The 25005-nt window shown below is 42.5% G+C and overlaps 1 protein-coding gene across 12 annotated transcripts in view; it reads left to right on the top strand.

Annotated features, from left to right (window-relative positions):
* Positions 1 to 25005, top strand: part of ptprfa (protein tyrosine phosphatase receptor type Fa) — a 376185-nt gene that overhangs the window by 300600 nt on the left and 50580 nt on the right. For 6 of the 12 annotated variants that reach the window (XM_085382136.1, XM_085382135.1, XM_085382137.1 and 3 more), the window contains 4 exons: positions 403 to 500; positions 648 to 904; positions 2460 to 2541; positions 8681 to 8893. In XM_085382136.1, the coding sequence (XP_085238262.1) occupies positions 403 to 500; positions 648 to 904; positions 2460 to 2541; positions 8681 to 8893 (650 nt within the window). Of the gene's footprint in view, positions 1 to 390; positions 501 to 647; positions 905 to 2459; positions 2542 to 8680; positions 8894 to 25005 lie in introns of all 12 variants that reach the window. The other 6 variants (XM_085382134.1, XM_085382131.1, XM_085382128.1 and 3 more) reach the window with 1 other exon arrangement.

Genomic DNA, 25005 nt, shown 5'->3' with positions numbered 1-25005 from the left:
GTTTTTCAGATAATTGCATTAAAATTCCAATTAAAGTTATCAAAACTGCAAGCTGGCATTAATCGAGCAGACATCTGTCAGCTGCACACATGTAAACGTTTTCATGCCACTGATAATGTACAGTTTATCCTTAATACAAATGAAACAAGTGAGTTGTATAAAAAATGTAGTGGCAGGCTTAAGTGGACATTAGAGAAACAGCAGTTTTTGGTCGTTTGTTATTGCCAAACACCTGTTTGTGCTTTTATAGATCATAAAATCATAAAAACTGTGCCGAGATCTATCTGGTAGTGTTCCCCGTAACTGTCTTGCTTTTCTTGCACCTCCTCATCAGCACTGAATCATCTCAGTCATATTCACAATCAAATTAACCACCTAATAATCATCCAGATCTTCCCTCAGTGTTTACCAAGAACTTTGGTGTGAAGGCTGTGACAAAGACCTCGGTCCTGCTGACCTGGGAAGTGCCAGAAACATACAAATCTCAAGTGCCTGTCAAGGTAAGCTCAGCGCTCTCTTTCATGCAGGCAGAAAACTGGTTCTTTTGGGTAAAACAGAGAGCTGGATATTGGTGACAGACATCACAGTGATAATTATTACAGTAGTGCAAGGTGTAAATTAACCTCTATAACTCCATCCTGCTGTAGATTCTGTACAACCAGCAGAGTGTGGAGGTTCAAGGCAACCTGAAAAGGAAGCTGATCACACAGCTGCAGCCAGACACTGATTATTCGTTTGTGCTAATGAGCCGAGGGAATAGTGCTGGCGGCCTCCAGCAGCAGGTCTCCATCCGAACGGCTCCGGACCTTCTGACGGTGAAACCAGCTCAACACCATATAGATGTGGAGGAAGGTGGTAAAGTGACTATCAGCCTGCCGAAGGTCCCGGACGCAGCGGCTGTCAGGTCAGTGCTGACAGTTTGTCTGTTTTAACACTGACAGTTTCCGTGACTGCTCCTCCATTTCCTCATCTCAGTATTACAGGGAGTGCAGAATTATTAGGCAAATGAGTATTTTGTCCACATCATCCTCTTCATGCATGTTGTCTTACTCCAAGCTGTATAGGCTCGAAAGCCTACTACCAATTAAGCATATTAGGTGATGTGCATCTCTGTAATGAGAAGGGGTGTGGTCTAATGACATCAACACCCTATATCAGGTGTGCATAATTATTAGGCAACGTCCTTTCCTTTGGCAAAATGGGTCAAAAGAAGGACTTGACAGGCTCAGAAAAGTCAAAAATAGTGAGATATCTTGCAGAGGGATGCAGCAGTCTCAAAATTGCAAAGCTTCTGAAGCGTGATCATCGAACAATCAAGCGTTTCATTCAAAATAGTCAACAGGGTCGCAAGAAGCGTGTGGAAAAACCAAGGCGCAAAATAACTGCCCATGAACTGAGAAAAGTCAAGCGTGCAGCTGCCAAGATGCCACTTGCCACCAGTTTGGCCATATTTCAGAGCTGCAACATCACTGGATTTTCTCATTTCCTCATCTCAGTATTAGTGTGTTAGATACCGTCGTGTTGGTTTTTAGGCGCCAAGAGCGTTGAGTGTCAGGGTATTAGCCAGTCCTGTCAGCTGATCTGAGCCAGGTTCTATAGACCGTATGGGTACGTGTGAATCTCAGCAATGTCTTGTCCACTGCATCTATAGAGTGCCAGGCTATTTTCCCCAACATACACTCAGCGTATTAGCAGTTCAAACATCTTAAAAAGCCAGAAAATTCTGGCGTGCTTCACCAGCCATTACAGCCTCTCTTTATTAACTTCTTGTCATGTTTTACCCACTTCACAGCGAGCCAATTATCAGAAGCAGAAGCATTTTCTTTAAGGTCAGAGTAGTTTTAAGTGCAAACAAGACAATCAAACCTCTGGCCCAACAGCTCCGCGATTACAGCAGAAAACCACACGACTATATTAACAGTCGCCCCACTGCAACTCGTAGCCCTCTCATGATACCAGAAAGCAATTTGAGGTAATCAGCAATAAGAATCCCAATGCAAATGGTGCATTTCACAAGAAGTTTATTTCATATTATTACCCAGCGTGGTCAAGAAGACAAGCACATAGAAATAATTAATTGTGTTTCAAGTGTTTGTTTCTCCGAAGAAATAGCCCACAAGTAAGCAGTAATTAAGAGGAGTGGAGTCAGTGGAGAAAAAAGATGCTAATGTCCAAACCAGACCTTCTCATTAGGCTCAGTGAATGCATCTGTTTAAGAGAAGGTTCAGAAAGTTTATGGAGAAGATCTACAAGATGTGCTGAAACAACATTAGACACATGCATACATATAAACTGCATTTTTTAGTCTTTTAATACGTCTTTAATTCACTTTGTGCTTCTGACTCTTGTGTTGTGGTAACAGGTGAATTTCCTCATAAACTTATCTTCTCTTAACATTGAAGCTCTGTGTGTGTGTTTGGTGCACAATCATATATGGGTGCATTATACGTTTTGTGCAGGTGGTACTACATAGTGGTTGTCCCTGTCACTCCAGTTTCTCTGAGGAGATGGGAAAACCCTGAAGACATGGACATACAAGAGGTGAGCGGATGTCTAGTTCAGTTTGATTTCATTGTTGCTGACAATCTTAAAAACGGCTCTTTTATCAGTTGTAATTGTTGCCATAAATTTTGTGAACACTGGGTAAAAGCAAAAAAGGAGTCAAATCCTAGAAAAAGTCTTTCAAATAAGTTGGGACATAAGCTGCAGTAATTTGTCCATATTGGAACGTAGAAAATATCAAATATTAAAACATGAAAGATGTACAATTTTAAGAAAAATGTTGCTTTTAAATTTGATGACAGCAAAGCGTCTCCAAAAAAGTGGGACGGGGCAAACAAAAGGTTACCGCAGTGATGGTATAAAAAAAGAAACTATAACTGGAGGTTAGCTGCCAGTAGGTCAGTCACATGATTAGGTAAAAGAGCATCTTAGAGAGGCGGAGCTTCTCTACAAATCATCTACAAATTGTATAACAATTTCAGAAAAATGTTCCTCAACATAAAATTGCAAAGACATTAAATATCTCGTCATCAAGGCCAAAACTCAGTATTGGATGCCAGTGGTCTTTGTGCCCTCGGGCAGCACGACATCAAACATGTGTCATGGACATCACTGTGTGTGAGCACAGCTTACAGTGCCATCCACAAATGCAGGGTAAACCATGCAAAGACAAGCCCACATGTGAATGTGATCCAGGAACACTAAAAACAGAATCACTCAGCCTGGTATAAACTGGGAAATTAAAAACCAGAAGCAGCCTCAAGTGGCCATTGAGGGAACTGCACTTTATTGTTCGTTTTTTTATTGCAGTTAAATTTCCCTATTAGTCCCAGTGTGAAGGGTAGAAGCAGCAGTAAGGTGACAGAGAGTTGGTATAAGGTGGAGGAGGAAACCTACTGGCAATATGCATGGGACTGATAACATTGAAAACAGGTGATTAAAGCTGCTAAATGTTTTTCTGCCCGTGTTTATCTGGAAAAGGGCGAGAAACACTGAATGAAAATGTAAGTTATTGCAGTGTGAGTGACAAAACAGAGTTCGTGCACCTTCATTACAGGAAAATGTTTCCAGCAGTATAAATGGGAATCAGTTTTTATAATTTAGTGGCACCTTGGCAGTTTTGAAACATCACTGACACCTTCTGATCCAGAAATGCTGTGATTATGAATCCGCTTCTTCAACCACCCTCGTGTGTCGCTTACGAAAGAATGCAGCGTTCTTCGGCTTTTTAGAGCACCGCCTGACGTCACTGCATGCTTTGCGTTTTAGCTTTGTTTTCATTTACGTGTCTTCATGATGAATTTTCACAACCAATCAGACTGAAGCCCTTCTAGCATCATTACACAATTCATTACACGCAACAATTCAAAAAGGTTGTGAGGGACAAACAATATTCGAATGACTTGACTGTTCTCACCGTCATGCAGTCAGAGATACTAAAAAACAAAGTGTAGATGTGGTCAGAAGCTATCAAACGAAAATGTTGTTTACAAGTGGAAATGTTGCGAGGCTAAATAGAGGCGATTAAAGAAAAATCATCATGCATCAATATGTGGATTGAGGAATATTTGTACAGAGTTGCCACTGATGATGGCAAAGGGAAATCTTACCTCATGTCTGAAGCTTTGTTTCTATTTTTGATTCAGTTTAATTTGCTGCATCTCCCATAATGCAGACGGGGCGGTGTGGCATCACTCTTATGTTGGCCCCTCTTGTAAACGATATTGGGTTAATGCTGAGCTAAATGGTGGCACGGGAGTTCAGTAGTTAATTTTGTTGAATCTACAACTCAAAAATAAATGAAGTTTTTCAAAGAGTAAACTAACTGCTGTGCATCATTCTGAGATTTTGCTTTGTTCTTGCTTTAAAACTTGCTGACACATTAACTGCTGAGACAGCTCTGCTCCTGAAACGTAAAATAACAACTAAGAAAGAAATGGGGCTTTTTTTGCTTCACCTGCAACTGTATATAATTACCTAGTGTCAGTAAAATCCTTTAGCTTTGATTTTATTGTATCTCTTCCAAGTCCTCTCTAACCTACAACAGAACTGCTGCTTAAGGTGTCATTTACATACATGAGGCGCTGCACTGCGTTGTATTCCCGTGAGCCTTCATTGAGCAAGATCTAAAGGAGATGGGCTTTTACTATGTCTGCAGGCAGACTGATCAGGTTGAGCTGTGCAGTAACTGTTATGGGTTTGTCATTAATTCCCTCCCCTGACAAATTATGAAATGCATGCCAGTGGATAATGGTCTAACAATGAAGGCAAAGATCTGGAGTCTGGTATCTCATAGTCTAGACCCTTGTTTGCTTCAACTGGAGAGTTGCGGTCATAAACTAAATAAAAATGTAAAAGATGGACTTTCTAGGTCTTAAAAAATTAAGCCAGTGTAGAAGAGCTTTAACCTGAATTATTTCCAAGGGTCAGAGGGGGGTTCATCCTCATTGCTGTACAGACTGTATAGAAATCACTGAAACAATGTATGACTTGGGTAGTGACAGACAAGTAGCTAAAGTATCCCTTAGTTTATCAGTCATGGCTTCAATAAAGTACGAGACAGCCAAAATGCTTCAAGCTTCAAAAGAGGACTTTGCAAACCAATGGGCAACGTCACACCGGCAGCTATAATGGATTTTATGGTGTTTACTATAATAGCTAGTATAGCAGTGTCTTTACCTTAAATTAAGTGTTGTTGCAAAATGGTTCTAAATAAATAAAACTTCCATGAAATGTAACTTTTGACTCTGCATGTCAAAAAACATCCAAAAGAAAATAGCGCAAAGGTGTTCCTAATAAGATCCTTGAACCAAACTAGCAGGACTTTCAGTGTAAAGGTGAAGCAGGTGTATGTCTAAGGCAGAAACGCAGCTATGACCCAGTTCATAGGGCGCATCCTTTGGAGGCCACATTTCAAGGCCAATTACGTCATAGCTAGGCGACGAAGGCTGCTCCAAATGCGTCCGACAAATGCGTCCTTCATTTCCCCGAATTTGAAGGATGGATGGGGTGTGTCCTTCGTGACCCAACATATCCCAGAATTCATTGCGCGGCCAAGCCAATTCCAAATCTGAAGGCTAGACCAACCCATTTCACAGCCTCGCACTTCGGGCCTTCTCAGTCTATGAAGGACCCGTCACACGTAGACCGCGGAGGCCAGGTCCTCTGAAGGATGCAGCCTATGAATTGGGACACACATCTCATTTTGGCTGCATGTAGAGCTCGTGACCATAACCGAGAGCTTGGAATACATTCGAATAATTCAAAAACTTCTGGCCCAGCTCTCTTGCCCCTTCACATGGGGCAATAACTGTTTCCCAGCTCAGAAGCAGCAATCCATCCAGAACCATTTCATCCATACACGGTAAAGCCCTAACCAATGCGCCCACAGCTCTTCATAGTCTGGCTTTTTTTAACCTTTTCTCCTGATCTTTGACAAAGAAGCATTTTGGTATTTTGTAGTTTTCCTGAAACCAGCTCTCACTCCAAACACTGACAACTGGACCTCAACTGAAACTCTTGAACATATCCAATACATGTGTGCATAAAACAACACACAGTTATCACAGAAGCATTAGTGTGCAATTACATTTGAATCTGGCCAATATGAGCTCTGTAAAAAGGCATGTATGTGTTGTAGAATAGCAGCATACACAGTTTAAAGTCTATGTCTTTGTTTTTATAGGATGCTGATGCATAAAGACTGTGTAATTATACTAACTTATAGTTATCATTTGCATACAAGTCTAAATGTGACCTGCATTGTATTTTTTAGTCTTTGTTAGTAACTCTGGCCTCCGCTTTTTATACTCCAGTCATTTTGGAGCTACAGCAACAAGTAATGGAGTTGTTCAGTGTCTGAGGTTTGTGTTTACTGGTCACTATCGCAGCTTCCTCTACTGCAGATTGTGTTGTTGCTAAAATGCAGATCACTATCTGGGTTTGGCTGAAGAAAAGCACTTCACTTTAGTGGAGTCATTTTCTAATAGAGATGGTTGGCAGCACATCAATCTTGTCATTACTTCTGTCCTACTAATAAAGGGAGGCCAAGTGCATGTTTCAATCTGGTCGTGCACAATGTTAAATGCTTATTTATTATATCTTGTGTGATTTATCCATATATTTGTATTTTTTGTTTTTGAGTTGTTGGTGACTGGTCAGGTTTAGGTTTCTATTCATTCTACAGAACTTCATATTACTGTTTATTTATTTATTGCCCTGAGTTGGATTGGTCTATGGCAGGGGTGGGCAACTCCAGGCCTCGGGGGCCACTGTCCCTGCAGGTTTTAGATGTGTCCTTGATCCAACACAGCTGATTTAAATGGCTAAATTAGCTCCTCAACATGTCCTGCAGTTCTCCAGAGGCCTGGTAATCATGTGATTCAGGTGTGTTGACCCAAGGTGAGATCTAAAACCTGCAGGACACCGGCCCTCGAGGCCTGGAATTGCCCACCCCTGGTCTATGGCATGATTATAAAGTTCAGAGATTTCCCTTTTTTATATATCCTGGATGAGCCCCGGCGTTATAAGCCCTGCTTATTTAGGACATAACGGGGTGATTTTTTTTAGTAAGGTAAAACGTATTAATGGCAACATGTCCCTGTGAGCCAAACATACAGCTAATTGGTGCTTTCCAGATGGAAAGGGAGACCTAAACATTAGGAGTAATTTAGCTTTTAAAGGTCCAAATTCCTTCCAGCAGCAGTGTTTGAGTTTATTAGTTATCCAAGAAAGTAGGATATATCTTTGGCATATATCATAGTGTTTTGGGTTTTTCTGAATGACACTTTTTCTTATGAAGTGTGGGGAATGTAAGCAAATTTTGAGAAACGTAGACTTATTGAAAAAGTGCGTAAAGGGCTCAAATTATCTGCCAGACAGCCCTCATGTACTTTGACGATGGGGGTCCTAGGCCCTCACATGGACTCCCAAGCAGGGGGGATAAGTCAGGTGAGAGGACCAAGGACTGGACCATAAAAGGAAGGAAGCAGAAAGCAGCATCTGAAACTGACACAAGGCACGGGATCCAGTACCTTCATCTGAGACGTTTTTAAGTGAAATACTGTCAACCGGCTGTTTGTTAAATTTCCTTTTTCTTACAAAGTGAATGTTTGAAATGTCAGCACCCAAAAAAGGAAGAAGATGCATCCATGTGATTGAAGTGACTTTGCTGCAGACAACCGTCCCCAGTATGTCAGTGTCACCTTGAATATTGTTGCTTTGCAGGGACGTGTTGGTCTAAAATGACAAAAGCAGGTGGTTGAAAGACACGTCTGTCTCTGAACACAGAGAGCAGCTGAGTTTCAGTAATGAAGCCACGACCCTCGGTGCTTCCTGAATGTCACAGAGGGCCTTCAGACTTTATAAATTCAATCCTGCTAATTGTAAGGCGTTTGGCATCCTCCAACATGCACCTTTCACCAAGTGCACCACAAATTTATAAGATAGAAGTAACATTTTTACGTGGCTCAAAAACAAAATAAAATAAAATAAATTAAAAGGTTTATTGCTTCAATTTAGACTTAGAGAAATCTATTTTCTAGTATGTTTTTGCAAATTGCAGCTTTGATCAAACTGCTGAACAAAAGTGTAGTGCATCAGCAGCATGATGAAGCATCATTTCGAACATTTTGAACAATAACATTTCATAATAAAGTGGTTTAACTAACATCGGCACCCTGTTTGTTTGTCTTCTTACACATTGCTCATCTTTACTGGTTCTTTTGACTTTGTTGACCAGTCACACAGAGGTCTCAGCAACTTAGTTCATTCTAATCAAAAAGACAGGTGATAAAAACTGCAGAGTGTAAAGAAAAGGATGGATATAACCCTCATGGCATCTCCCATTGGCTTTTTTTTTGCATTATTAATGAATGCTCCGGTGGCATTGTTGCTTTGTGGAGCCATTAGTTTCTTGCCTGGTTACATTGTTAGCATTGTTACAGTAAGACATGCAGACTTTAAGCCTTAATTAAGTGAAAACAGATCAACAGTTAAAGGTGGTTTGGATTAGAAATAAATAAGAGTAAAACAAGTGAATAAAATGGAAGAATCGTATAACTGTCACAGAGGGTCAGGAAAAGAGAGCCGTCATCTACAGAGATGAGGTTTGTTATGTCATCTTGTGTCACTATGCTCCAGTGTCATGTCAACTCATAATATTTTGTTCCTCTGGTAGCTTCTGGAGTCCGGTGCTGACAGCAGCCTGCAGAGAAGGAAAAGGCAGAGCAATGACTTCCTGCAGCCCTACATCGCTGCCAAGCTGGATACGCTCCCTGAGATCTTCACTCTGGGTGACGAAAAGAAATACAGCGGCTTCTACAACAAACCGCTCCCTGGACAGCAGCAGTACCGCTGCTTCGTTTTGGCTGACCTGACGGACCACGAGTCTGTGAGTGACCTCTCTGCATTTATGAACACGTTCAGCAGCAGTGATGCATTTGGAAGTGGTTCAGTGGTTGATCTCAGAGGCCAGGGCTTCAGTGCATACACTGATTTCTTAAACAAGAGCACCACCCCACCTCAAAACACGGCACAGACTTACAGTACATTGTGAAGATGATGCTACATGTTTGTCCACAAGACTCTTTGGCTTTTTCTTTGCCATCGTAAGGCAATATAGCAAAACTGAGATTAGTGTTGGTAATAAACTGACAATTTGTTAATACATTTTCAACATATCAGCTGGTTCTGTCCATACAGTGTGTGTTCTATAACTCATCCATTTGTGTAGCCTACAGACAGTTTGAGTGCTGTCGTCAGTGGTTAGGGTTAATTAAGGGTAATTCAGGGTAAGGGTTAAGTTTACATTCAAACTTCCTCTTTATATGGAAGTTTCACCTGTGACATAACCAAATTTGACTAAAAATGTCTCCAAGAGTTGAGTTCAAAGATAAAATCCTTTTGTTTCCAAAGCTAGCTTGTTTTGCATGTGGCTAAAGTGCAACACAGTAGTTCTCTTTCACAGGAGGAGCATCCCTAAAGCAGGGATGTTACCCACATGACACAGCAGCAGTAGCTTAATTGTCATCCCTGTATCAGAGCCATGATAAATTGCAATTGGGGTTGCTGTAGCTCAGGCGGTAGATGGTAGAGCAGGTCACCTATCAAATATCCTGGGCAAGACCCCGAGTTGCTCTCCGGTGCATTCGTGGGATTATGAGTGTGTATGTGTGAGCGTTAGACAGAAGGTTCTTAGACAGAAACAACATAGAAAAACAGTGCATGTGTGAATGGGTGAATTCGGGGAGCTGTGTAAAGCGCTTTGAGTGCTCAGAGTAGAAAAACTCTATATAACCCAGTCTGTTTACCATTCCCATTTACCAAGAGATTTGAGGCCAGACTAACAATCTGCAGCAGTGCGAAACCCTCTTTTGGCATTAAAAAGTTACTGTAAGATTTTACTAAAGAGGTGCAGTGTCAGTTTTGTGACTAAAAGGTGTGGAAGTATTTTTGCCTTCGTGCATAAGTATTTGTAGAAGTTTCCCTTTTTTGGGAAAGAAATTTGGAGCGCATTTAAATGATTCCTACAAAACCTATTTAAGTTCATGCACTTTACAGCAAATAACAGAATTTAACCCTGAAAAAAGCAACTCCTATTTTGTTCCCTATGGCTGTGATAGTTGTCTCTAGAAGTGTTCAATTATTAGGAATTAGAAGAGGAGGGGTTATCAAAATGAGTGCAGCGTTAGCACAGCTGGATGGCTCAAAGCTATGAAGGCACTCCCTAACCTTGGGCTGCCCTGTGCTAGTGGCTTTACAGTGCTGCTTGCAGTGTTTCCAGTTTTTAGTTACATTTCTACACAGATCAGTCTTGTGTCTCTTGCTTGTGTTTTCACAGCCTCGTGCACACAATGAGCAGATTTTGTTTAACTTCTCTCTGGTATCAGATCTGTTACAAGCTGAATGAAAATGCAGAAATGTGTCAAATTCAGACCTGACAGCTGTTAGATTCATATTTGAATCCTACAATCTGTAAATTTTGACTTTAAAAAATGCACGCAGTCTCACACTTGCATAGCCTGCAGAGATAAAGAGCATGCATTTAATGACAAAGTAATAGCAACATCAAAGCCTGGGTCACGATGTGACATCCTCTTCTACATATATAAATGGCGGCGCGGCAGTAGCACGCAGCGGCCACTCCGGAGCCAAACTGGTGCTGCATTGTTTATTGTTTACGTTTTTGTGTGTAGCGTGCTTATTTTGCACTATGTATGGATAACGTCGCAACTGGTGTCGGTGTTCGTGCATACAACAGCCAGACACTTTTCAACCTAAATAACCTAGTTGACGACATCCAGGAGGGGCTGCGGGAAACGCTGCGTGAACTCGGCTTGCTCCGCGAACCAGGCCTCGAAGCCTCGGCGTTGCCTGATGCCGGCGGACGGAGGTGGAGACATCGGAAGCGTTGCGCGAGGAAGCGGAAGCGCGGCAAGCAGGCGGGAGTCTGTGCTAGGCTAAAAACAAACCCTAGCCGGCCGGCTCTACCGTCCATCATCTTATCCAACGTCTGCTCCCTGGATAACAAACTGGATTACATCCGACTCCAGCAGGCCACACAGCGTGAGATTAGAGACTGCTGTGTCTTTGTTTTCACGGAAACATGGCTCAGCAAAAGAGTACCGGACGCCGCTATTCAGCTAAACGGGCTGGCCTCGTTTCGCGCCGACAGAAATGCAGCTCTGTGCGGTAAGACTCGCGGTGGCGGCTTGTGTGTTTACATCAACGAGAAATGGTGCAAGAACTCTGTGCTAGTCTCTAGTTATTGCTCATCGCTGGTGGAGTTTGTGACTGTTAGATGCAGACCTTTTTACTTACCACGGGAATTCACCACTGTTTTCATTATCGGAGTGTACATTCCACCTAGCGCTAATGCTAAGGAAGCGCTATGGGAATTGTATACAAAGATCAGTGAACTGCAAAATACACACCCGGATGGACTGTTTATTGTTGCTGGAGATTTCAACCATGCAAATCTCAAGTCAGTGCTTCCTAGATTCCATCAGTATGTGGACTTTGCAACGAGGGGAGAAAACACGCTGGATCTTGTTTACACAAACATCCCCGGCGCATATCGGGCAGAGCCTCGACCCCCCCCCCCCCCCCGCTACTCAGACCACATCTCTGTTATGCTAATTCCAGCATACAGACCACTCGTCAGGCGATCAAAACCGGTTCTGAAGCAGGTGAAAACCTGGCCAGCAGGAGCCATCTCTGCTCTTCAGGACTGTTTTGAGAGCACTGACTGGAACATGTTTAGAGAGGCTGCAACTTACGGCGACTTCACTGACTTGGAGGAGTACACGTCATCAGTGTCCAGCTATATCAACAAGTGCACCGATGACGTCACTGTCTCCAAGATCATCATCTCACGACCCAACCAGAAACCGTGGATTACTGCGGAAGTGCGTGCACTTCTAAGGACCCGAGACTCTGCCTTCAAAGAGGGAGATAAGGTGGCGCTTAGAAGAGCGAGGGCTGAACTTTCTCGGGCCATCAGAGAGGCGAAGCGCGCACACACCCAGAGAATCCACAACCACTTCAAGGACAGCGGCGACACACGACGCATGTGGCAGGGCTTACAAGCCATCGCTAACTACAGGACGACACCACCTGCCTGTGACAGTGACGGCTCCCTCCCAGATGTGCTTAACAACTTCTATGCTCGGTTCGACAGGCAGAACGACGTGGCGGCGAGGAAGACCATCCCTCCTCCGAACGACCAGGTCCTGTGTCTCACTACAGCTGAGGTGAGGAAAACTCTACGCAGAGTCAATCCACGTAAAGCTGCTGGACCAGACAACATCCCAGGCAGAGTGCTCAGAGAATGTGCTGATCAGCTGGCAAATGTTCTCACCGACATCTTCAACATCTCTCTGAGCGGTGCCGTTGTCCCCACGTGCTTCAAGGCCACCACCATCGTCCCCGTGCCCAAGAAGTCTTCTGTGTCCTGTCTCAATGACTACCGCCCTATCGCACTTACACCCACCATCATGAAGTGCTTCGAACGGCTCGTCATGAGACACATCAAGACCCTGCTGCCCCCCTCACTGGACCCAATGCAATTTGCATACCGCCATAACCGCTCAACGGACGACGCCATCTCCACTGCACTCCATCTTGCCCTGACATACTTGGACAAGAAGGACTCACACGTCCGAATGCTGTACATAGATTTCAGCTCAGCATTTAACACGATCATCCCCCAACAACTGATCGGAAAGCTGAGCCTGTTAGGCCTGAACACCTCCCTCTGCAACTGGATCCTGGACTTTCTGACTGGAAGGCCTCAGTCAGTACGGATCGGGAACTGCACTTCCAGCACCACCACACTGAGCACTGGGGCCCCACAAGGCTGTGTGCTCAGTCCTCTGCTGTTCACACTGCTGACTCATGACTGTGTAGCAACACACAGTTCAAATCACATCATTAAATTCGCTGATGACACGACTGTGGTGGGTCTCATTAGCAAGAACGACGAGTCAGCGTACAGAGAGGAAGTGCAGAGACTAACGGACTGGTGTAAGGACAACAACCTGTCTCTGAATGTTGACAAGACAAAAGAGATGGTTGTTGACTTTAGGAGGACACGAGGCGACCACTCACCGCTGAGCATCAACGGCTCCTCTGTGGAGATCGTCGACAGCACCAAATTCCTGGGCGTACACCTGGAGAAGGACCTCGGCTGGTCCCTCAACACCAGCTCCCTGCACAAGAAAGCCCAACAGCGTCTCTTCTTTCTGAGAAGACTGAGAAAGGCCCGGCTTCCACCACCGATCCTGACCACCTTCTATAGAGGAACTATTGAGAGCATCCTGAGCGGCTGCATCACTGTCTGGTTTGGGAGCTGTGCCATATCGGACCGCAAGACCCTACAGCGGATAGTGGGAACAGCAGAGAAGATCATCGGGGTCTCTCTACCCTCTATTGAGGACATCTACACCACACGCTGCATTCGCAAAGCCACCAGCATTGTGGCTGATCGGACACACCCCTCTCACACACTCTTTACACTCCTGCCATCTGGAAAAAGGTACCGAAGCATTCGGGCACACACATCCAGACTGTGCAACAGGTTTTTTTCACAAGCCACCCGTCTCCTCAGCAAAAAGGGACTGACTGATAAACACACACACACACACATACACTAACTTTATCACTCAGCTTAACTCAAATACCTCAAAACATTGAGACTGGACTGACTAACCAACACAAGCGCAAACACACTGACCTACACCACCAAACCATCGCACACACCAACCTGTAAATGCTCTTTTGCACAATATTATTACTAGATATATTATATTTTTTTTTTTTTTTTTGCACTAACTTGTCTTGTAGCACCTTGGTTCCTGGAGGAACGTTGTTTCGCCTCACTGTGTATTTTTAAACTGTATATGGTTGAAGTGACAATAAAGTTGAACTTGAACTTGAACTTGATAAAGTCAGTACTGACAAACAGATTCATAACATCGATTCATTTGTAATAAAGCTGCGATCCTGTGCTCTAACTGAGCTGTCAGTATTATCCAGAGAATGAACGTCTCGAGCTACAAGACTGTGCATCGTCCACGGCAAATTCTAACAGAAGAGTTTGTCTTCCAGGCAAAAACACATTGATCTGAATTTCCAAAGAGAAGCACAAACATGAAACTCACATCCTGATTGCTTCTGCCTGCATATGTACAGTGCTCTTGGTAGACTGCTGGTCATCATTAAAACAAATTATTTATCTTTATAAATTAGCAGATCGCCAACAGAACCTCCCACTTCCGTCGACTGTGACGCTAGTTTGCCCTGGTTAGTAAATCTGCCCATCGATGTCGAATTTTCAGATCTCCATAATGGAATAAACACTGTGGCTACCTGACCAGACCCGTTCTTCTTAGAACAGGGGGATTGTCTGGAAGGTGAATGCGCTCATGTGACCAGGCACAATTCACAAACTCAGCAACTAACACTTGCATCAAAAACAATACAAACATTGAAATACAAGAGAGAAACTATGACAAAGATGCACCAAAAGTCAGCAAATCATTCATCAGCAAAGTTATTTGTGCAGATTTTGTATTGTACATCTTTATGAAAGTTGTATATTCACAGACAAGAGTCAGGAAATAGAAACAGTAACAAGGACCAATGTTTGATATCATGCAATAGCCTTGCAATGAACGCAACCTGTGGGACACTTGTTACTGTGGACCTTGCAGCTGCTTCCTGTGGTGGTGGTGTACTGGATTGCAATACGCGCTTTCCCCCCACACTGCTGTGTTTGAGTGCACATGATCAATAGTCAGAATAAAATGTGGAAGAAAACAAATGGATTCCCCTGAGTTTGACCATCTTGCCAACAAAGTGCCCATTATGTTTTATGTTATGTAATCCTTCTGCACTAATGTACCATCTGAACACACAATACAGCTGCTGCTACCACATGAGGGAGAAGCAAAGTCAACTATTAGAGTGGAATAAGCTGTAAGTTACAGCCTGCCTTGTATGCAGCAGTGCTGTGTCAAGAAAGGTTCACTGAGACCAAGGCTGTGCTTGACACCTCTTGCTCTTTAATAAATCATAAATCTGCAGCAGGGGCAAGGGAACAGCAGAGGCAACGTGGATGGTTTTTTAATATGCTGCTCTATTGCTGTTTTGTCTGCATTTGTGGCCTTTAAAGTTGTCAGATGAATAGTTCTCATAAAACTGTGGAAAAACTTCATTTATGGGTCACATTGTGGTACATACAGCTGCAGTGCACGTTCCATACTTCTTTGTAATGCTGAATGAATAGAGCAGAGTTGGTTGTGAATGGCATTATTGCTTTCTATCTGTGGAATACAAGAGTAGCCCTTCAAGCAGCGCTGCACACATGCCAAGCACGTCACAGTGATGCTAATCATGTCCTTGACTCCTGCATGCATCTGCAGGTATATCTTCCAAGCAGTTAGGCCGTGATCCCCACCGTCACTCACATGCACCTTGCTTCCAAGAGCATTAAACCTTCAGACTGCTTCTCTAATTTCAACTGCTCTTGTTCTTGTTCGCCCTCGTGGCATCTTCATTTAAATGTGTTGCGATCTATGGAGAGGGAGGAGGTTGGTCCAGAATAGAACACTTCTAAAGGCTTCTGGCTTTAAACAGTCTTATGAACTATTCACACAAACACGGTGATGCACCAGATCAGTAAAGATTCACTTGGAGTAAGGTGTAGGGGGAGATTAAGGTTCAAATCTTTTTATGGAAAGGCTTGTGAAGAAGAACAAGAATGCATGTACGGGGTCCGATCAGAAGGGTCTGACAAATCAAAAGCTTCACCTGATTTAGATTTGGCTGGTCTCACATTCAACTTCATCTTGTTCCAGCTGACTTTTGCTTGCTGTGCAAGTTTGAGGTCCATGGTGGAGAACGCAGAGTGGACGTGGTTACAACAGCAACTTCCATGAGCTGAAAATAGCAGCTGAAGGATGAAGGATGACTGAATACATTAAAATAGATTCTCTCAAACAGGTTGTGATTTTTAGGTCCTGCTGTCTGAACTATTTTAATCATTCCTCATATGAGGCTTACATTGAAGTAAAGCATTTTCTGAAAATGTGCTTGTACTACGCTGAGCCCAAACCATGAGCGTGTTATGGAGAGCTGCTGGATGTTAACAGGATAAACCTGCATTCAGAGTCTCCTTGTATGGGTGAACCCAAGTCAGGCTTTCATCACTAACCACTTTCACCTACTGCTGAGCAGACTGCAGATCCTTCACACGGTGTTAATATTTGCCTCAGCTCTTGTCTCGCCCCGCCCAGTGAAGACAGCAGGCCCACTGTGGGTCCTGCTCAGGGAGAGTTACTGGCTTTTTCTTAAATGATCCAAGGTCTTGGCCCCACTATGTAAAGTGCTCAATGTGACATATGTTATGATTTGGGGCTCTATGAATAAAACTGAAATGAATTGAGCATTTAAATGTCATTCAAATATCAGTGGCTGAAAGAAGTGTGAGATTAAAAAAGGGGGCAGATGGAGAAATGAAAGCAAGCTTGTTTCAGGTTATCAATGAAGGAAATTCAGCACATTGGTCGGATTTATCTGCACTGCAAAACAAAGTCAGTCAGTGAGTGAAGAGCGGCCTGAAAACCTGCCAGGTAGCAATCTGCAGATTTGGCCAACAGTTGTAGAAAATCGTCTTCTTTGAACATGTTTGATTTACAGTATTGACAAAAGGATCATTTTATATGGACAAAATTCTAGGTGTGATGGGACATTTCATGCCCTTTACAACAACCCTACCCCAGATGTGATTGGGTAAGAGGCACACCGTGGGCAGGTCACCAGTCTATCACAGGGCTAACTCACAGAGCCAAACAATCCTTTGCACTCACACTTATGAGTAATTTAGAATCACAAAGTAATCTAACTCTAATAACTGAATGACCTTTAACTGTGGGAGGAAACCAGAGTACCCACTGCAAACTAGCCAGACTGTGGGTTTGAACCTGGGCCCTTCATGCTGTGAGGTAACAGTGCGAACCACTGCACCACCACGCTGTCGGTACAGACTTCACAAAAGGAGGAAAGCTACGATTTCAAGGCTTGATGCAGAATTTTTCTGCACGTTTTTGTCCTTGACAGGTTAAACACAATAAATAGCGCTAGCATGCACGGGGTGTGTAGTGTCTGCCTCCAGTGATTTTCCTGTGGTGTAAAATCTCGTGTGGTCTTGTGAATTTCATGAGTCCAGCAACTAACCACTCCTACTAGATTGTATCAGGTCATCTCAACAAGAACAAATGAAGTTGTTAAATTTCATACAGATCCTACATGATTCAATTACGTTCACCACAGAAACAAAATACAAGTTAGACTTTTGTAAATGTAACAACCATCCAATTTCCTTTTTTGTAGTGTACACGTTTGGGATCTCTGTCTCGCCTCAAGTTACATAAAATTCAGCTTTGTAGTTGTTGTACGATCCTGCTGGCAGAAAAAGACTGAAACTGCAGTTTCCCCACCTTTAGGCACAAAGATGAAACGCTGACCTTTCCATCTAAGTGGGTAAGACAGCAAATTAATACAGCAGAGCTTCGGTGGCCTCGGCGGATGTTTTTAGTGCTGTTTGTATGATCCTGACACTCGGTGGAGAGGTGGAGAACAGACGTTAGGTCGGAGGACTGCGGTTTTTTAAGAGGAGCATCCGTGTGGATTTAAAAAATGTTCAGAACTTTGAGATAAAAAGAAATAGTTTGATAAAAACTAAAATGTTGATACATATTTAAGCAAATCGCCACACATGCAGGGACTCTCTGTATGCATAATTGGGCATCTTATTCCTGTCATCCCTTAGTTCCTGGAACTTTATCAGAGAGACTTAGCAATTCATTGTTCTGTACATGCCATTGTCCTCCGACATTTAGATGCCATTCAGACATTTTAAATAAATGATTAAATGGAGCATTTCTCATCACTCCCACTTTGCTGCGCCTCCGCTCATTACAGCTTTTGTAATGAGGGAAGTGCGTCGTCTTGGACAATACTTTTCCACAGTGTTGAGAACAGAGCTGCAGGGTCCAGATTCAATAAATGACACGTTGCTGAATGTGATTCCAGCCTGTACAAAAATAGAAACCTAATCACATTCATTGAAAAAAAGGGGACATAAGCTTAGCTTTTATTTCTGCCGCAAAGCTGCTGGAGGGGTGGAGGCGACAAGAGAAGAGTGGGAAGGAAAAGAAAGGCGAGGGGGCTGGAGAGTGAAGGAAAAGGGCACTGTGGCTTTCTGTGGCCCCCACTGCTGGTAAACAAGCCGGGACGTGTGAAATTGGATAAAAGAAAAAGGCCATATAAACAGTGTGATCACTTAGAGTGGAGGGGTGGAGGGTGGGTGGAGGGTGGGTCGGCTAGGAGAGCACGGCGGCTTCCTGTGGATGCAGAGCCCTGTGGGAGCGACAGAGAGGTGAGCAGAGGAGTTAGAGGGAGCTTAATGGGAGGATAAGACCAAGAAAGGAAAGAAATGCTGCAGCCACTGGAGAGAGGGCCTTACAGATGCCGGGATGTGTTTCTAATGTGGGAGGAGGAGAGTTGCTGAACTTTGAGGGGAAAAGAGGAATAGGTACTGGATATCTTCCAGCTTGTACGCATAGATGAGCCGAGAGGAGACGACTCCGGCTGAGGGAGAAATATCCAGTGTTTCAGAAAATAACCGAGCTGTCAAAATACATTGCAGTCAGACATTGTTTCATACTTTGTAATCAGTCACTTCTTGCGGAAGGATTACGGACGGTGGAAACAATTTTGTTGAGCAAAATGTTCATCCCCCTGCACCTCTGCTATTATAGACACTTCTCTTCTTTGCGTCTCCTCGCTCCAGTTTGCAGATGTAGCAGCAGCATATTTTTCACCCCTGAAGGATTACTATCTACGAGGTCCCACCGCTGAGATTGATCACTTCAAAACTTCCCCCCTGAGATTATCTAAATATCCTTCAGAATATGCTTCTGCTGCATCTAAAAGCTGTGAAAACTGTCATTTTTCAAAAAGAAAAAAAGTTTTCTGAGCTGTAAGCAGTACTTTGCTAAAAGTGCCACAAAGTACTAAAGAGAGAAGCGAGCGGAAAGCGCTGAGGAGACAGATGAGCTGAGCACGTTATCAAGCGCCACACCTTTTAGCTGCTAATGCTTCAAGGTTTCTTCTATACGCTGCAGAGCTCGGAAAGGTGGCTGCCGTCTTTTTAAAGAAACGCTGAGGTTTGTCGTCAGTTATGAAAATGTGTAAACCAGGAATGGGACCAATATAATAAGACTTCTTCATTAGAATTATCATAAAGCAATGATGAGCTCATGAGTAAATCAGTCTCTTCATAATCCCCCCTTTAGGCTACAATAATAACAGTGACAATGAAACAAGAGGGAAAACAACTGAACTTTTGTTGTTTTACTGTATTTCTTTATTTCTCATAGAGCAGGAGCAAAAATATGAACAGTGAAGCTTTAACAAATGCAGCTACTACAGTTTCCATCCGCACAGCACAAGCCCACAGTGTGCACTCTCCTAACATTAGTAACCTTCTCGGTCATTAGGGAGTCTTTGACAAGACTCACACCTGCAGCCGCTGCCTCCTCACACTTTTTAAGTGGCATTTCCTGTTGACTTGTTGTGACATTTTTGTCATTGCTTGGCTAAAATATCAACTGCTAAGACTTGTTTCTGAGACTGAAGTTGCAATAGAAAGATTCCCAGTCTCGTGCCACAGCTCTGTCCTGATACAGAGACGCAGACATTTGAAAACTGCAACACTGCAGTGCATTAATATAAACCCGCATGAACCGGGAGGATTGTGTGACAGCGATGGCAGAGCAAGGAGACGTTCTTTTATCACTGTGGTTAATTGAAGTAATAAAACAGTAATAATACTGTTAGAAATGCTATAAAGTCTGTTATAGCATTTCTAACAAACAGCTTATCCAGGTGGCGAGCTCTGAAAAATGACACCAGCGCAGAAGCGCTAAAAGTCGCAGTTCCTCTGGTGGCCACTTGACTGACTACCTCCCATATCAACCTTTACACCAGAAATAAACATGTACAATGCAAGCAAACAAATGGCAAAATAAACATGGATACTGGAGCTTGGGAACTGGTTAATGACAGAAGTGCCTTGAATTAAAGTCAGCTAATTAAAGTCACTGAATCAAATCTCTCTACAGTGTTTGTGCTGCTGTTTTAATGAACACAGACTACGGCCTGCTACAAAGTACAGCCTGCCCGAAAGGTTGTGCTTCAGTGTTTGGGAGTTAAATTTGACTATTTTACCAGTCTGCTATTTAGGACTAGTTAGCTCATATAAGTATCTGTGCAATGCAGCGGTACTGTTTATGAATGCAGCTTGCTAACCAAGGATTAGCTGACAGCTGTCCAAAACGAACATGTTTATGGTGGCTATGTCCATCTTTTATATACAGTTTCAGTTTAACAGAACATCCTTTTAAAGATTTTTATAATTAGCAACGCAGCTTGTGTTTAAATGCAGGATAAATAGTAGCAGTTAGGACATAGCTTCTGTAATGTGCATTATGTAATGAAAGCTGTTTAGCCATCTGCTTATGCTGCTTGTGCTGTTAGCCATGAGGAGCTGTTAATGGTTGGTTTAAGTTTGGTGAAAGCTGCGATTTGAAGATCGCTCAGGTAGAAAGTGAACTAGAAAACCATCAGAATAACTCAGGTTATGTTTCAAATCCATCCTCCTAAAATACACACAGAAGTGAATTATGACCTGGAAAATTAACACTCCCTTTATCATGTAAAAAGATTATTTATACATTTTTCTGCTTTAGAGAATCAAGCTGTGAGTTTGTGCTGCTGCCTTGGCCAAGAGATTTGATCGCAGTGGGACGGAAGCACAGAAAAACTGTTCCTCAAGGCAGAAAATATTAATTATGTATGAGTTTTCATTAAGGCTATATGCAATAACTAACAGGTGACCAGCCAACATAAACATCTTGCGTATGTATTTGATGGGTAAATAAATATATTCCTACCCACAGTTGTCAAGTATAATGGTGTGAAATGGGCATGACATCAGCCAGCGTGCATATATGCATACTAAATGTCTGACATTTGCAGCCTGTACTAGATGCAAAAACAGGGAGACGTTCACAGAACCGACTCCATGGCACCACATTTAAAAATTTGCTTACTGATAAACAGCCTCCTCTCGTAGATTAAAGAAACATTTAATCAGCTCCACTCCCTCCACTACTTAATCCATTTATAACTGTTCCAAGTCTTAATTTCTATCAACACTGCACCAGAAGCTGGAAGAAAGGAAGCGAGAAATGAAACTATCAGGTGCAATGCAAAACCAAAAAAGGAAAATTAAACTTCTTAACACCAGACATCTTTATAAATGACTGCGTGTCACATTCAGCATTGACACTTAGTGTTTGCAGTAAGTTTGCAGTGCATGAGAAACTTTCATTAAACAAGCGACAGCTGCACTGTTATAATAAAAAATCTAAATCCCAGTCGGAGACCCACCTGATTGGTAGATTACTTTTGCTTCGCTACAGTGCTTTAGTTGTTTGGGACGGACGAAACGGCAAAAAGTAGACTTGTCCCAAAAGACACTAACAACACCAAACTATAAACACTGAGGAGATAAGGCATTTGGTTGGCAGCATGTGCTTCTTGGAGAAGGGATATGAAAGCGGTGCATCAGACGAGGAGCAGAGACAGTTCGGCTGTGGGAGGATAAGCCTGGAGCGCGCCTGCTGCCAACTGGTGCACGCTTCTAATGTGGGTGACAATTACTCACACACAGCAACACACGTACAGTCGAAGTCATTACGAAAAACAGTGGGAAAAGGAAATAGAAGAAGTATCACTCACTAAGCTTTCTAACAGTGTGTGTGTGTGTGATTATTATTATTATGCAAATAACAAAGGCACTTATCCAAAGCAAAGCAGAGCAACTTGTACCTTGACTAAAGTCATGCCAATTCAGCCGTGACAAATGAAGGCCTGAGTAAGAGGTTATATTTTAAGGCCTTTTAATTCAAAGAGAGCTTTATTAACACGTCTGAGCAAAAATCAGGTATGTTAACACTTATGACAGGATTAAATTCAGTTTTTCTGCGTGCAGGAAGTTCTCACCAAAAACAAAGACAGAAATCGGATTGTCAAGACTTTTGTTTTCTCCTTAAAAAAGAGGTTTTAAAAAACTGAGAGACAAGTTCATGGTCGCTTCTGTAGAGTGAAAGTCATTACATGTGCATGCTGAAAATATGGGTAGGAAAAACATCTCTACTTTCCATGTGACTGCCACTTATTTTTGGTTAGCTTGTTGTTGTGTAACTTCAGATCTTCAGGCCATCAGATTCCCGTGCGTTTCTACATTCATACAAGTTTGGATTAACAAGAATGATTATAATCAGGTTTCTTGCCTTGAAATGAAAGTTTACACTACAAAGAATAAACTTTAGAGTTTGATGTGTTTGCAAGGCCGATCTGTGTCAAAATGATTTATATTTTTTTGCATTTAGCAGCAGGACAAATACAAAAAAAGTCTGTTATAGACAAAGATCATGTATAATTCATGTGTAGCTGTCAGATTGGACACCGCAACCTCGACCATGAATGCTAAAGTGAAAATGAGTGTGGAAAAATGTGCTGAAATTAATGAATCATTAAGGAAACAAAGCTGGTCGAGGGTGGCTTTGTTTTTAACAAGCGGCACACTTCAGTGGGGTTTACGGCTTTTACCCAGCGGAGCTGCAGCCTTGTTGAGCCAGAGCCCGTCAGGCTTACAGGAATATTTATAGTCTCATTCACCAACACAGTGCAACTTACTACACTTGTCTCACAGAACATAAAGTGACAAGCAGAACAGTTACTTAAAGAGAATTACTCCCTGCAAATTGATCCATGTAACCCCTTTTAATGTTTATTCTGTTGCCAACATCGGACTGCCTCCAACTCTGCCGCTTAGAGAAGACCTAAAAGTGTTTTCTTTGATTTCGCTTCATCTGCAATATTTGATTATTTTGTAATGAAGCGATTTTTTTTTTTTGCACTGCTTTACTCCAGAGGTCATTAGGATGACAAACATCTCTTGGTTTGGTGTTTTTTGGTATTAATTTCTCTAATTTTACATGTCAAAGTCAATTGGAGAAGTACTACTGCTGTGCTGGTGAAATACTTGTTTAATGTGTTTGGTGGCTCTGGAGGAGTTTTTGTTTACTCGAGTGACATTGCTTGAGAAATGATTGGTCTCCACAGAGACTGTAATTACAGAAACACTGCATGAAAACCTGGCCGTCTGGGGGTTTAATGATGTGGGCTTTTACAGAGAGGGGGCTCTAAAATACTGATGCAATCATGGGAAACATTGCTGTTTAACATGGGAGTCATACTGCCATAGACTAATGGCCCATTTCCATTGAAAAAACTGTATACAAAAGATGGATGTAGCTGACATGACATCACTGCCTGGTATTTCTGATTACCATATTTTTCAGACCATAAGGAGCATTAAGTGAAACAAAACAGTCAGATAAGTCAAACTTTACTCAGCTTCTTCTTCTTGCTTCCTCCACTTCTGTACCATTGATTCATTAATGCTGAATCCTCTCTCAGCTGCTCTATTCCCATGTTGTTGCAGTATATTAATGACTAACCTCGTATTGTGGATGGATTATCTCAGTTGTTCTCCTGACTGAAGTTTGGTCCGTTTACAGCATCCTGCCATGCGATTGCATTTGTCTCTAACCATCAGGAACCTTAACGTTAACTTTTATCGAGTGGAAAACTGTTCGCGTTCATCCTTCAGCTTCACTGTGTTTATGCTAACATAGCTGTGTTGCTAGCGATCACCTAGCACATCATTATATAGCAGCTAGCCCAACTTCAGTAACCCTACAAACGTCACTGCTGTTTAGTTTTCTGTCTTCATTTATGTTGGAAGTGGTAGCAGAGCTGTATGTTTGAATTTATTCACAAATCTCTCAGTCAGAACATGCTATATCATGTTTAGGTGGAAGCTAGCGAGCTAACTTCCTGCTAACTTCTAACTCTGTTAAATGTAATCAGTTCTGTTTTCATGGATGCCTGGATGTTAAACTTCATAGTTACACCTGGTAAAGCAGCAATGCTGATCATTTTATTAAAGATGAAAGAATTTAGACAGTTTTTAACTCCCAGTGATGCTGCAGTGTTCGTTTGAGTTTGGGACCTGAATCGGACGGAGTTTAGGACCCAGGACTCCGCGACACTACGGCAGCCGTAATGCTCCGACAATCCATCAGGCCGTGCGGCTTCGTAGCTTAGCAAAGTTGTACTAAAACATTTTTTGACAGATTTTTGAGCGCCATGTACCACATAAAATTGGTTTGAGAATTCACACATAAGATGCACTGTCGATTTTTGAGAAAATTAAAGGCTTTTAAGTGCGCCTTATAGTGCGGAAAATACAGTAGCTAACACTTGCGATCGCTGTTACCAAGCTTCATCCATACTGTATGGGTCACAAACAAACGAACATGTAGAAGATTCAACTTAGTTATAAAAAAGAATTCATTATGGAGGTTTTGATTAACTGTGAAGACCACAATAATTTTTTGTACCTGACTGGAAAACTGTTTACCTCGACTGTAGGACTGTGCATTTCAACATTAAAGTCTATGTGGATCAGCTCACCGGAGTCAGCCTCAAGTGGCCTTTACAGGAGCTGTTATTTCTGCATTGGCTTTATTTGTCAACCACGAGGTGGACGCTTGTTTATGTAAACCACTGAATCAAATTTAAAGACAACTGCAGCCAATGACACTGTTCCTATGGATGCAAATAGCTTAAATTGAGAAAGCATTAGAACACACACTCTGTCATCTTTTGAAGTTAAAAGTCCTTGAACTCAATAAATTGGTGAAAGCCATTCAAACCTGGCTGCTTTGGAGCACTGGAATCTCAACAAGTGATAAAGTGGGATTTGTCACATTATGCTTGATGTGCTCAGCCAGAATAGGCCTG

Source organism: Rhamphochromis longiceps, linkage group LG15, assembly GCF_057381845.1.
Source record: "Rhamphochromis longiceps isolate RC_006_pf linkage group LG15, R_longiceps_female_GT1.1, whole genome shotgun sequence".
NCBI classification, from domain to species: Eukaryota; Metazoa; Chordata; class Actinopteri; order Cichliformes; family Cichlidae; genus Rhamphochromis; species Rhamphochromis longiceps.
The sequence above is the reverse complement of the archived record's forward strand: the minus strand, read 5'-3'. Positions and strand labels throughout refer to the sequence as shown.